At 50.5% G+C, this 14,193-nt stretch overlaps 1 protein-coding gene across 21 annotated transcripts in view; it reads right to left on the bottom strand.

Annotated features, from left to right (window-relative positions):
* Positions 1-14,193, bottom strand: part of DYSF (dysferlin) — a 209,954-nt gene that overhangs the window by 13,741 nt on the left and 182,020 nt on the right. For all 21 annotated transcript variants that reach the window (XM_046661644.1, XM_046661642.1, XM_046661643.1 and 18 more), the window contains 9 exons: positions 12,156-12,284; positions 11,683-11,838; positions 10,747-10,838; positions 7,981-8,151; positions 7,161-7,303; positions 4,995-5,134; positions 3,656-3,744; positions 3,301-3,396; positions 2,767-2,908 (listed from right to left, as the gene is read on the bottom strand). In XM_046661644.1, the coding sequence (XP_046517600.1) occupies positions 2,767-2,908; positions 3,301-3,396; positions 3,656-3,744; positions 4,995-5,134; positions 7,161-7,303; positions 7,981-8,151; positions 10,747-10,838; positions 11,683-11,838; positions 12,156-12,284 (1,158 nt within the window). The remainder of the gene's footprint in view (positions 1-2,766; positions 2,909-3,300; positions 3,397-3,655; positions 3,745-4,994; positions 5,135-7,160; positions 7,304-7,980; positions 8,152-10,746; positions 10,839-11,682; positions 11,839-12,155; positions 12,285-14,193) is intronic.

Here is a 14,193-nt window from a genome sequence, read left to right on the forward strand (position 1 = left end):
CGACAGTCTCGTCTGGTTAATGGGGTCCCTGGGGGGCCTGCTTGCCAGAGGCCCTGAACCCCTTGGCAGAGGGCTGGCGCTCCGGCAGAACCAGGGAGCTCACAGGCTGTGCAGTGCCCCCCGCTAACCCACCCCCAGACTCAGTCCTTTAGCCCAGACTGGCTAATTGGTACCCCACTGTGGGCACAGCTCCACCTGCCGCCCAGGGTCCCTTCTCCCACAGAGGGACTCACCGGCTCCACCTGGATCGAGCCAGTTCTCCCCTCACTCTCCTGGTTGACTTCAGAAGCCCCTGGACTCCCCCTCCTCCAGCCCTCCTGCCAACCACCCTCTCCAGGAGCCTGGCACCACACAGAACTTCCGTTCCCTCTGCCCTCTCTCCCTGCCCCTCCCATGGGCCCCTCCTGGACTCCCCGACTCCTCGTCCTCCTCTCCACCCTGACAGCCCCCATGGGCTTCTCGTTCTTCCAAGGCTAGCCCAGGCCCATGGGCCGTTAAGGCCAACTGCTCCCTTCCGTATGTCCTCAGCCCCTCTCCTCCTCTGGAACTGCCACCATGGGTCAGCCCAACTCTCCTCTTCTTCCTTGCCAGTGTCTACAATGCAACAATGAAACCCATCATTGTCAGAATGGAGCCACCTCAAATTCTTAATCAGCAACTCCAGCTGGCCCTCAGAACTGCCAGGTAACCCTGCTCTGTACCACCAATTAGCACTCTCTCCCTCTCCTTTCTCCCTCCTTCTCCCTCACTCAGCATAACAGCCACTTATGTCAAATCACCTGCCACAGTGCCAGGAGATTCCTTCTCCTCCTACACTGTAGCAAAAACACCAGCCTCTGCTTCCTTCAACTCTTTGCCCACATCTCCATCTGTCACAATGAAGGGGTTGTCCCGCCTCCCATTTGAGCAGGCCAATCTGCATCTCAGCCTCGGTTTCCCATCCATGCCTAACCCCATCGTAGGGCTTGGTGAGCCTGGAGATGACATGCAGGATGCCCAGCCCTCCCTTCCCCGTTCCTGGCCCCATGCTCCCTCTGTCCACAGCAAAGAGAGGTGAGGTCTGTTGGATTTGGAGCTCTCCTCTAGGAAAGCAGCCTGTGTTTTGTTATGCAAACATCTCGTGATAGACAAACACCCTGAGCAAAAGCAAACAAGACGGAGCCTACAAATAGGCTAGGATTTCCTTGAGTGCACAGATCCCAGGCCTGTTGCTAAATTCTGCCCTCAGGCAGGCACTATGCAGCAATCCCTGGGTGAAAAAATTCATTTCACCTTCTTTAATCCATATTTTGTGTGAAGGTTTCAGAATGTTCGGCGGAACATTCTGGTTTCTCTAAAGGGTGGATGATCCTGTGTGTTGTGTTGGGAAGGGGTCACGCAGCAGGATATAATGAAGAGAATTAAGAAGACCTGGGCAGCCAAAGTACATTACGTATCTCCCTTCTTTGAGCCAATCAACCACTCAGGAAAGAAAGAGGACTCATAGAAGCTTTGCAACTTGAAGCCTTGAGGAATCTAAACGCCAGAGAGGTGTTTGCTGCATCGAATAGGAGAGCATCTCAAGGTGGAATTGCATCTAGGTGGGATGCAGGTGGTCAGAAGCTCCAACAGAGATGCCCCCCATCTCCCGTCAGCCTGACCGCGAGGCCCTCACTGCCCATAGCACCCTCTTCACTGTGCTCTGGGGGCTGCTCCCTAAAGGCAGGTGTAGTGATACCAGGAAGGAGGCCACCTGCCTCTGGATCTGCCTATTTCAGGAGTGAAGCATCTATGGCCCAGATGAGACTTAAGCTAGGAGATGCTGAGACACAGAGAGCTGAGGTCCCTGAATCCACCCCTCCCCTCTGGCTGATGCTGAGCAAGTCTCCCCAAGTGCCTTCAGCCTGACGTGAGAGGAAGAAGGTGGAGAGAGGACGGCAACGGCTTCAGGCCTGGAAGGGCAGAGTCATTCCCAGTGACTGTCCAGCTTGGACAGTGACCACAGGCACCAGACACAGAAACATCGGAAAAAAGGTAGCAGGAGGGACATGGCTAAGCAATACCCAATCATAGGGACAACCCAAGTGACAGGCCACACTGGCCTTCCTGGTAAGCCCTCCTATGGGGTCAGCCCCATGGCCCCTTTGACGGCCATGATGGGTTTCCCTACAAATGTTCTTCCCACTCTGACCCCATGATCCTTCCTGCTGCTTGGTTTGTCTGGAGCAGGGAGAAAGGCAGTAGTTTTAAGATTTGGACTTAACTACATATGATGGTTGTGGCACTGGTATGGGGGTGGATGTGGGGTGGCAGCAATGCTAATGAGGGTAGAATTGGAAGGAGAAGTAAGAGTGGCAGAGATGGTGTTGGTGGCTTTGGCAGTGATGGGGAAAATGGTGGCAGTGATGTGCAGTGATAGGGGAAATGGTGGTGGTGACATTGGCTGTAATGGAACAATGGTGGTGGTAGTGACATCGGCACTGATGGGACAATGGTGTTGGTGGTAACATTGGCGGTTATGGGACAATGGTGGTGGTGGTGACATTGACAGTGATGGGACAATGGTGGTGGTAGTGACATTGGTAGTGATGGGACAATGATGGTGGTGGTGACATTGGTAGTGATGGGACAATGGTGGTAGTCATCAGGCAGTGATGGCTGTGGTGATTCCAACAGCAGTGGGCAGTAGTGAGGGTATGATAATGGCACAGCAGTAACTGGTGGTGCAATCACACTGATATAGAAAGCCCTGGGACTAGCACCCTTGGGGACAGGAACGACACTCACCTTCTTGGAGACGGTGCAGACTTGCTCAGCCAGCAGGTAGTCAAAGGGGAAAATGAACCTCCAGTTAAAGTTCCCTTCGCCTCCCAGGGACCGATAATGCACATCTGTCTTTTGCTTGTGTTCTTCAAAGCCAACCATCCAACTAGACATAAATATTTTAGAAAACATTTCTAATTAAGGTTTCTACCACAACACGCATCCTCAACTTAGGCAAATGGGAAATTAAGAAGGTAAATGAACTTGGTAAATGATAAAGCAAAAATAATTCCCAAGAAATCTCCATGATGTACCAAACATGCGATAAATATTAAAATGTTCTAACTTCTCCCTTGAGGGACATCCTCAGACCTTGTAAGTTCAACCCAAAGATTAATGTGGAAGAAGAAATCTGGTGGGGGACACCCCCATAAGACCCTCCCTCCTTTCTTGTTCTCCCCTGCCCTACACTAGAACTCCCCTTCCCACTGCACCACCCCAGAGGGAGCAGGGGCGACACCACCGAGCTGGGGCAGGTGGGAAGGAGGAAACCCCTACCCTTTCACATAAATGTCACTCATCTTCTCTCCTGTGATGCTGAGGTCGTCCAGGATCACATCCTTGGTGTTCCAGATAATGCAACGCAGGAAAAACCTGTGGAGAATGACTCAAATCCACATGGATTTCTCACCAAAGGGAGGGTAGTCCTTGGCTGAGAAGCCAGGAAGCCGGCTCCCTCAAGACTCCGATGCTTGCCTGGCTGGACACTTGGCCAGGCCCACGCAAGAGAAGTATTCTGTGGCCCGAGTAGCCCAAAGCCTGGCCCAAGAGCCACACCCTGGTCCTGCCCACAGCTGGCTGTTAGCATCCCATCACCCCACTCAGCTCTGAGTCTGTAGCTGGGGTAAGTCACCTTCTGGCTCTCCGTGGAGTGATGTTGAAGGGAGGTCCAGGCCGCCCCAGGGCCTTTGGAAACAGGTCGATCCACATCTGCAGCTTCCCCTGAGGAGACACAGCCCTGTTCACTCACTGCCCTTTTCATTCAACCAACATCTACAAGCCACCTGCTCTGTGTCAGACACTTGGGGCACAGGAAAGAGAAAACCCAGGCCCTGCCACAGAGAGGCTCACCGCCCTGGGGGAAAGGTGCCTTAAATGGGACTACGGGGCTGACCACAGAGGCGAGCCCACTACACCACAGGCCGATGACTCAGGCCCGCGCCTGGGGGGTCGAGGGTCAGGGCAGGCTTCTCAGAGATGGTGATGTTTGAGCTGAGTCTCAGTATGCCAGACAGAAAAGGGGAGAAGAGCATTTCTGGCCAAGGGAACAGTATATGCAAAGTCGTGGAGGGTCAAAGAGCATGGTTTAGTCATAGGGGGCTCAGAGGATTTCCAGGACAGAAAACCATTCTACCTGCCACCCCTCAGCTCCCTGCCTCTCTACAAGCTGGGTGCATTTCTGTCCCCTTCTTACAGAAGGGACTGAAGTAACTTCTTCAGGGTCGCATAGCTAGAGAATGAAAGAGCTGATGTTTCAACACCTGCCGTGCCACCCTGGGGAACTGGTGGCCACATCACCATGGGGAAGAGAGCTCAGTCCCAAACAACAGAGGTGATGTCCTCGGCATGTGTACAAAGGCACCTTCATGGCTGCCTCGGCCCTCGTCTGTCTGTAATCTTTTCTCTCTTCCTCTAAAACCCAGCCCTGAGCTCACCCTGTCCTGGAGTCCTCCCCAGTCTCAGCCCAGGGCCTGCTGTCCCTCTGCTCACGCTCCCTCTGTGTGGGAGGATGTCCTTGGTACTCTTGATGACTGATCTCTGCGGCTGCTCTGCCATTCTGTCATCAGGTGCTGGTCACCCTGTGTGAACTCCCCACTGCAGCCCAGCACAGGGCTGGCCATCTGGGATGTCAGTGACCAATGGTAGGGGAGGGCACCCTGAGGCCAGGCTAAAACAGAAGGCTTCAGAATGACTGAGGGGAGACCAGAGGTCCAGGCTACACAGGGATGGAGAAGGCGGGTCAGGCTCATTCCCCAGGCCCTGAGGGCTGCAGGTAGCCAGGGGAGACCAGGCCCAAAAGGTCCCCTTATAGGCCAACAGCAGTAACCACTCAGACTTTGGAGAAATACTATCAAGGAGGGCTTGGCCAAATCCTGAGATCCCCCACTGGTGCTTCCAGGATATCCATGGTGTCCTTGGAGCAGGGCTAGCTGGGGGTCGGGGGCTCTGGGGCCCAAGGGTCAAGGTCCTACCTGCTCAATGTCCGGCTGCAGGGGGCTATAGAGGGGCCGGGACTCCACATGCTCGGGCACCAAGCCCTGCTGCTGGAGGACGTGCAAGGCCAGGCGCTCTTCCACTGGGCCCAGGTGTGGATTCAGGACCCTCCCAGCCTCTGCCCCAGAGAGAAGACAAAAAAGTTGCCAGGGCTGAGTGAGCAAGAGATGGTAGGGCGGCCTGGGGGCCTCAGGAAGTCCCTCACCCCCACAGCCTCACCCCTAGTCCAGACACACTTTTTCTGGTCCTCATGTCCCACTCTCTGCAGGGGAAACCTCACTGTCCACGGGCCGATTCCCCATTGCCATCATTTCTACAAGCCTCTTCCTCTTTCCCACCAATACGAATCCCTCTGCTCTCCCAGGAAGCCGTCCCTAACTGCTCCCAACTCTGAGCCTCAGCAACCTCCACTCCCAGATCAGGCATCTATGTGCTCTTAGCACTATTCTCTGGTTCATGCAATTGGTTCCATTAGTAGCAGTAGCGAAAATAATAGTAACAACAAGAAACCCTTATAAAGCAGGAAATGTTCTTCATAGATATTAAAAGGTCCAACTCTCATAATAACCCCAGAAGGTAAGTGCTGTTATTATCCCCATTTTAAAGATGACAGAAACAGAGCACAGAACAGTCACACAGCTGGTCAGCATGGCCACTGAGACCACATGCTCATTTAAGAAAGGTGCAAGCTGGACATGAACATCCCTCCCCCTGCTTCTTGTGCTTCCCAGGTATAGCTCCTACCTGCCAGAGGGCAGGTCAAGGACTGGCGCTGTGTATGGGGTGAGGACACAGGGCTGGTTCTGACCCTGACAAGCCTGACCAACCAGCCAGCAACATGAACTTGGAGCCCCCATGACAGAGACTTGGACTAGGGGCCAGAGAGGCCACATGTGTCTACATGCACATGTACACACAGAGCTATGTGCACTCAGGTGTGCCCATGTTCACCAACACAGATTCTCATGTACACACGTACACACGTGTTCACCCATCAAACCTGCCCTGCCCACTTTACTAGGTGCCACTAAGGAAATGCAAAGCATTGCAGAAGGACCACCAGGCTGGGAATCTGGTTCTGCTCCTAACTGGCCGGTGACTTTGGGCAGGTCGTTAACCACCCTTGGCCTCAACGGCCTCGTCTGCAAAAACAGGCAGATGTCGGACCTCACCATCTCCAGCTTTCTGGCTTTCCTTTCCTATGAATTTATGACCAGAAGCCCTGGTACCTGAGCTAAAGCTGCTCACAGACCAGCAGAAGGAAATGAGACCACCTCTAAAACAGATGCGCATTCTATAGGAAAAGAGAATGGGGGCAGGGGAAGGGCCTAACGGAGAGGAGCTGGCTCAGCCATGACCTGGGAGAGTCAGAAAAGCAGGAGAAGGAGGGCGATTGGGGATGAGGGGTCACAGCCGTCGTTCCTCTTTTATAACCTCAGCACCGTCTGACATCAAATAGCTCTGAAACCAGCAAGAGGCGAGGGGCCAGCTGGGCCTGTAAACACCTCGGGGGAGTCTGAGCTGCTCCGGGTGGGCAACGCAGGCCCGTGGGCACCTCAGACACATGGGGACCACGTGGTGGGATTCTCAGGAATGAGCAGCAGGCAGACCCAGGGGCAAAGGCAGGGGCCGCAGGGCTTCCTGCCCACCCTTTGGATGTGTTAGGTGCAGGAGCTGTGAATGGGGTTCAGAAGGGATCATTAAGGTCAAGCTGGCAGGCTAGTGCAATTCAAGGAGAAAACTGCTCCTCAGAGTGGACTGCACCCAAACTCCGACCAGCCTGACCATGAGAGGCAGACTGACCCTAACCATGACCTTGACCCTAGCTTCAAAACCACCTTTCACCTTGCCCTCAGATGGACCCCAATCTGGCCTCAGGCTGAGCTCTGACTCTGGCCCCACCCTGGCCCCTGACCCTGGCCCCACCTTGACCTCTAATTTTCACAATGGTATCACAGGTAAATACTTGTCCCAAAAGTACCAAGTGCAAGTTTGGTCCGTCTCTGCTGCCCTAGAGATCTAAGACCACACCCCGCTGATATGGGTTATGGGCAGTTCGTCCCGTTATGATAGGAGAGGGCAGACGAGAGAGAAGAAGGTGGAGGGAGATCCCACCATGGTTTCGGGATCACATGGCTACTCACCTATTTCTTCAATCGTGTATTCTTTATTCCGAAACACCACGCGGTCGGTCTGGTACACGGGGGCCTTGACTCTCTGCTGCTGGCAGAACAGGTGGAGAAGCTGGGAGGGGCGGAGCTGGTCCCTCCACTGGTTCGGTCCAGAGCTGAGGCCCAAACACAAGACAAAGATGAGATGCTCCAGGACACTGATGAGGGCAGAGGGGCAGGCAGTGACCTGTGTACCCACCCCCACAGTATCACCCACCCTTCACTTTTACAGTGAGTGCCCTGGGCGATTGCTCATCATGACTGAGGATCCCCAATTACAGATGGAGAAACTGAGGCCTGGTTTTATTTGAAAGGACTTGTTTAAATACACGTGTAATTGGAACTTAGATGTTTCCAATTTCCAGATTTAGAGAACCAGACCTAAACAGGACCCAAGTTGGCAGGAAGTAGGCGGGGGCCGTCGGCACACGAGTTCACCTGACAGAGCTCCCTTTAGGGCCCAGCCGGAGCCATGAGTCCCGTTGTCTGTCTCCCTTCTCCTTTCCTTCCTTTCTTCTTTTTCCCTCTACAGGCCCTTGGGGGTGCCTTAAGAAGACTGAATTATAGCAACACTAGGAATGGCCAGGTTCTTAGAGTCAGTCAAATAGGTTCAAATCCTAATCCCACCACTTACAAGCCATAGTATCTCTGGGCCTCAGTTTCCTTATCTGTGGGACAAGAGCCCAGTTGACTGAGTGAGAGAACAGTGATGAAGTGCTTAGCCCCGAGCTAGAGCACAGCACTCAGGGGGTGGGGTTGTGATCAGAGAAGCAGCCAGCCCGTGTGCACCTACACACAGTAGGTCTGTGGGAGTCCGCAGCGAGCTCCAAACTTGGACAGCAGCCTATTCTCCAGGTCGATGACCGTCTCCCCGATCATCTCGTCCTTGGAGAGGAGGTCATAGTCATAGAGAGTGATCTTCAGGTCCTTCTCCAGAGGCAGAGTGCAGGTCAGTTCGAACATCCTGCAGGGGTGGGGTGGATGTCACGGCAATGCCAACTCCCAGATGTCCCCAGACACAGCAGGAACTCAGGAGGGTGGCAAGGGCAGAACAGGAGCTCGAAAGCCAGCCTGGCCTCCTTCTCCCCCGCTCCCAGGAGTGGCCCACGCTCAGGTCCCCAGTAGCTGGTAAAGCACAGACCCACAGCACTCTGCTGGTACTCAGCTTGTCTGTGTGTGTGTGTGTGTGTGTGTGTGTGTGTGTGTGTGTGTGCACGTGCACACGTGTATGCAGTTTTCCAGATGATCTGGGCTGAGCAAAGAGCAGGTACCTGCCTGATGGACCACAGAATAAACGAAGGGATTGGAACAGAAAGTTAAAGCTGAAGTTTCCCCGAGCACGCTACAGGACAAGAGATGTGAAACCTCCAGAGCAAGGTGCAGGGCTCTGGAATTTACCAAGGGGATGGCCTGGGGTCCGCTCTCAGGACTTCCAGAGCGGGATGGAGAGAGGATTTGTGAAGAGGTTCCTTTGGAGAGAGCTCCTGCTATGCTCTGAGACCCCCATACCCCGTGGGGCTCAAATGTGGAAGTGTTGTTCCCTTCTCCCCTGAAATGAGTCCCCTGCAGGTGGGAGACACAAGCCTGGCACCCAGCTCACACTCAAGGAAGTGAAAGCAGCTTCTGACATAGCGAAGGAGATGGGCTACATTTAGAAGCTGTGCTCCCGTCCTGGCTGGGCAAGGAACACAAGTGCTTCCTGCGGAGGACAGGCAGGCCACCGGGAGGCCAGACTGCAGCCGTTCTGCATCCCGCCCCATGGGACCTGGGGCTCCAACACCAAGGGACTGTGGGGAGACCCATCTGAGACCCAGGGGGTGGGGGCCACCAGTTAAAGGGACACAGCCTCTGCCACATCCCCGAAGCTGCAGTGGGAGGGCTCAGAGGAGCTCTGTGGAAAGCACTCACTTGAAAATAAATCAACTTTCAAGATCTGCAACCACAGTGACTAGTCGGGAGGCAGGGGAGACACCAGACAGGGAAAGGAGAGAGGCAAAGCCCCTCCTCCCATCCACACCCACACCCACAGGCTGCACGCTGCTCTCCCCAAAGTGGACCCAGCTGGGAGCGGGGACGGCTACCCCCGAGCTTCAGGGTGTCCATGATTACATGGGAACGAGCATTCTGGTTACCAGCTTGAGACTGTGGGTTTGTGACAAAGTGGACTGTCTGAAAGTGAGCCGCCAAGTACCTGCCTGCCACAGTTTCCACTCCCAGAATGAGGACGGCAGCCCCCACAGGATAAATGCTTACAGGACACGGGTTGACAACTGCAAAGTTGTGTTTTGATTACGTCTCGTGAGATGTGCTGTTTGACACAAGGGTTACAGAAAGAGTCTCTGTTGTGAACTGAGGGAGGCGTGAAACCCCAGGCAGACCAGAATGGCCATGATTTAGGGGAGGTGGTAAAATAGAGAGGGAGGGGCGTTTCTACACCTGCCCCCCCAACCTTGCCCAGGGCCCTGACCCTCCCCTACTGTAGAACAGGCCCCATCTGCTACTCCGTCACCATTAGCAGGTGGCTCCATGCCAGCCACTGGAGCTCACCAAAGAGGGTTCTTCTCTTCCACCCACCATCCTCCCTGCAGCCCTTCCCTCCAATTCCAGCTTGGTGGTGGCTCATCACTGGCCAGGACTGTTTCCCTGTCAAAAATGCCATTTCCCCAGGCCAACTGGGTCCTCGCTGCAGGGCTGAGTGACCACAACTAACTCCACAGACGCCGGTTTATGAATTCAGTGGGTTACTTGACAATATTGGCATAGCACACGCCTTCTCCTACAGGTGCCAGAGGAAGAGCAGGGAGCTTGCCTGGAGAGTCTCCTTTCTCTGGCCTAAATAAGCTCACATCTAAACAACAAGCAAGTCAGGACACCTGGGAGCTACTTTCATACAAAGGGCCCTGATTCTTCCTTTCCTTCTTCTTAGATTTCAAGAAGCATTTTACTATCTTGAGCCCACGTCTTTCCTCTCTCTATCAGCTACAGATGAACATGCCACAATAAAAGAGAATAATTACTAAATGCAGTATGGGATCCTGGATTAGATCCTGGGACAGTAAAAGGACATTCGTGGAAAAAAATTCAAAATCCTAATAAAGTCTACAATTCAGTTAATAGTAATACAACAATAACTATTTCTCAGTTTTGACAAAAGTACCACGATTAGGTACGATGTTAATGGTGGGGGAAATTGAGTGAAGGGTATATGGAAGTTGTACCATCTTTGTAACTTTTCTATAAATCTAAAATTATTCCAAAGTAAAAGTTAATTTTTTCAAAAAAAGAATCATTAGCAAATGCCTGCTCTGGGTTCCATTTAGATTTCTGATCATCATGGGAATCGTTTGTGTTTCGATAGGAGCTTCTGCCGGGACTTAAGCCTTTAGCGCATGAAGAAGAGCTGGCTGAGGTTATGCCCCCATTAACATGCAAGATTTAGGGAATACAGCTTTGCTTCAGGACATGCGGACTTCTCAGTGGCAGCCACATCTCCCCCACTGGGCTGTGGGTTATCCAGATGGGCACCTCCACCCCAAGACCCCAGCTGCCCCCAACTTACTTTCCAAACACAGGCTCCAGAGTGCAGGGGATGTAGTTATCCTGGTCGCTCACGGATTTCTTCCCTATGGAGATCTTGATGTAAGGGTCACACTGGAGCAGGGGAAAGACACACTCAACTGAAGTCACCTTCCCCACACGTCTCTGAGGCTTCCTCAGTCCTCTTCCCACCCCCCACCATCTCCCCACAACCCCAGCCTCCTGCCCCCCCTCAACGCCCCCCTCTTTCACTCAGGGCCAGGACTAGAATGAGACGAGGAGGTACGTGCCCCAGGCACAAAATTTAAGGGAGGGCCCCCAAGACTCAACAATCAAGATAAACAATATTTTGATGCAACATTTTAAAAATTAAAATCAATACCAACAGTCAATGATGAACAAAATATCGAAATTTTAAATAAAGACAGGATCAGTGTTACCGATTTTTCCTATTGCCTCAGGCTCCACCGTGGGTAGGCACAGCACAGTTACTTCCACCCCTCCTGCTCTCCTCTGCCCACCACTGAAAGCCCTACGAAGTCCAGTCCCAGCCCACACCTTCAACGTCACCTATCCTTATGCCTTATCCTCATGCTAAACTTACACCAAGCAGTCTTCTCACAAACCTTTGCCAAGATTTTTGACTCCTCCTATGATACTGTTTTCTTTTCCATCCCAGTCTATCAAAACTCCATCAGTCCTTAAGAATCCTATTCCTTCCAGGAAACCTTCCCCTGTACTGACCAAAGTCAGTACTGACTGTGGCCTTTTCTGAGCTCCTAAAGCACTTGGCCCTTGACAGAACTCCATCCAGTAACCTCTCAGTTTTGTATGTATTTATCTGGTTTCTCGGCTTACTGTGAACTCCCTGGGGCAGGGATTGTGTCCAGATTCTGCAGCCCATTGGTACCCCAGCCTGCTATTTATTATAGGAGAGGTGAGGCCCTAGGAGTGTTACCTTCCCATTGGGGTCTTTGGGCTGCAGGCCGAATGCCCGGATGATGTAGATGCGGACCAGGCACTCCTGGGGTCCCTGGGCAGCTAGCTGGTGGAACTGTCTTGGGGGCATGGGGATGGCCGGGTCTTCTGGGAGGGGATAAATTTTGAAGAGGCCCTGAAAAGAAAGAGGGGCCAACTTTCATTTTTGTCATCACTGTCACCAACACAATCACCATTATAACCACTACTCTCATCTCTACCAGAGTCACCACCACTGACATCACCAAGCCCAATGCCATCCCTTTACTGCCATTAGATTCTGTATCAGCAGCATCACCATCACCACCTCCATCACCCACATGGTCACCAACATCAGCACCATGGTCATTACCATAATAACTACAATACCCTTGCTCCAGCCCCCTTTACTTACTGCTGCCATTCCATAGTTTTAGGTCCCTCTAGGTTAGGGATATGTCCTCAAAAACTTACCTTAAATTCCCCAACGACAGATGGGTCTTCCATCTCCTCCTGAGTCTTGCCCCGGTAGAGCTTGAAGGTGTTACAAAAGTCAGACAGGCCCTCAAAGGCCTCCACATTCTCCAGTTGTGTGTCATAGACCTGCCACATGTGGGAATAGAGAAGGGGACAAGGGAAAGAGAGAAAGAAGAGGGACAGCAGAGGAAGAGGAAACAGGACAAGGAGAGGGAAACAAAACCGTGTTTGGGTGAAGGAAGAGAGAGGAACGAGAAGAAAAGGAGGGAAAAGGCCAAAAGTGAATTGGAGGGACAAAGGGGAAGAGGAGGGCGGGTGGGAGAGGTGGAGGTAAGAGAGTTGGAGAAGGAAAGAACAAAGGCAGAGGTGAAAAGGATGCAAATAGTGGGGATTAAAAAGAGAGAGAAAGAAAAAAGAGAGAGAGACAGCAGAAGGGAGCCAGAGGGGAAGACATTTGTTCAGTGCCTTTAGGAATAGGGTTTTCCAGTTAATCAGATATTCCAGGTACCTGCAAGTCATCGTACAAATGGTGGTGCATGTTTTTAAGACAATAAGATCGCAGTCAAATAAAAGAAAAGTTAACTGACTTTTTATTTGAAGATTGAGGCAGAACTCTGGAAAATTCACAGGTCAGCATTTCAAGCAAAAATGTTCACTGTCCAGGATGTCCAAATGGCAGAGTATCAAATACCAGGCGAAATATTTGGAACACTTTAAATTTATGAACTCTATTTATTTATTTCATTACTCTCAAACAACCAATGACTTTTTTTTGTTAGAGCAATGTTTTCAATTGCTTAGGTTTAAATGAAGCAGGAGTGTTCCCTAATAGATGATAGAATGTACCTAAGAAATAGTGATATTACACAAATTGATATATATGCTAAATTGATTATATCAGAAATGGACTGACAAGATACTTCAGGTAAGTTCCTTTCTCATCTTGCTAAATGTTATCTCTCATTTAGGCATAGCTCAAGTTCTATTTTTTAATTAATTATTCAAGTGATAAAGAGTCATTATTAAAAATTAGAAAATATAAGCAAATATGAAGAAAATATTAATGCTTCAAATTCTGATTACCAAAAATAACTAATTATTTGGTTAACATTTGGTCTGTATCATTTTGAACATTTTCTTGCTGTATTTATACAGCTGATTCATTTGAATCAAACGACCCATTCTTTGATTTGTCAATTCTACCATTTTCTCTTTTTTAGTTTCTTATTTCTGATTTTATTTTTATTTTCTTCTTCCTACTCTAAGTTTTTGTCTTATTCTTTCTAACCTTCTCAGTTGAAGCATTATTTACTTTGCTCCCTCTTTTCTGATAAAGAAAATACTTATTTATATGAAATTGTCTCTTTTTACTACTGCCTTGGCATTGTCCCATCTTGTTGATGTATAATGTTTCCATTTTCATTTTCTTGGCATTCCACAATCATAGTTTCATTTTTGTTCACTCATCCAAGAGCTAGATGCTTAGTTTTCATTCTTTTGTATTGAGTAACAAGTTTTTAAGGCTATCAACTTCCTCTGAATGCTGCTTTAACTATAATCAGTTAAGTTCTAATATGTAGTATTTTACCATTGTTTCCCAGATGTCCTGCAATTTCAATTAGTATTTTCTCTTTTATCAAGAATTGTTAAAAGAGAGGTTGGGTTGTTTTTTTAATTTTCCAGATAGAAGAGGCTTTTGATCTTATCATTAATTTCTAATTTTATGGCTTTACAATCAGAAACCATTGTCAGTGGTATTGACCCTTTTTGAAACTTATTAAGGTTTTCTTCACGGCATGTGACATGGTCAACTGTTGTAAATGTGCCATAGGTGTGGTCTCTGTTTTCAGGCTACAGGGTTCCATCAGGTTAATAATTATGCCCATCTTCTACATCCTCTCACATTCTTGTTCCCTTGATCTGACTTGAACCGAGAGAAGTGAATTAAAATCTCCCCTACCTACCAGTGTATTTCTGTTTCTTCTCTCTCCTGCAATTTCTGTTTTGCAAATACTGATGTTTTATTTAGCACATA

This window comes from Equus quagga, chromosome 5 (assembly GCF_021613505.1).
Source record: "Equus quagga isolate Etosha38 chromosome 5, UCLA_HA_Equagga_1.0, whole genome shotgun sequence".
Classification (NCBI taxonomy): Eukaryota; Metazoa; Chordata; class Mammalia; order Perissodactyla; family Equidae; genus Equus; species Equus quagga.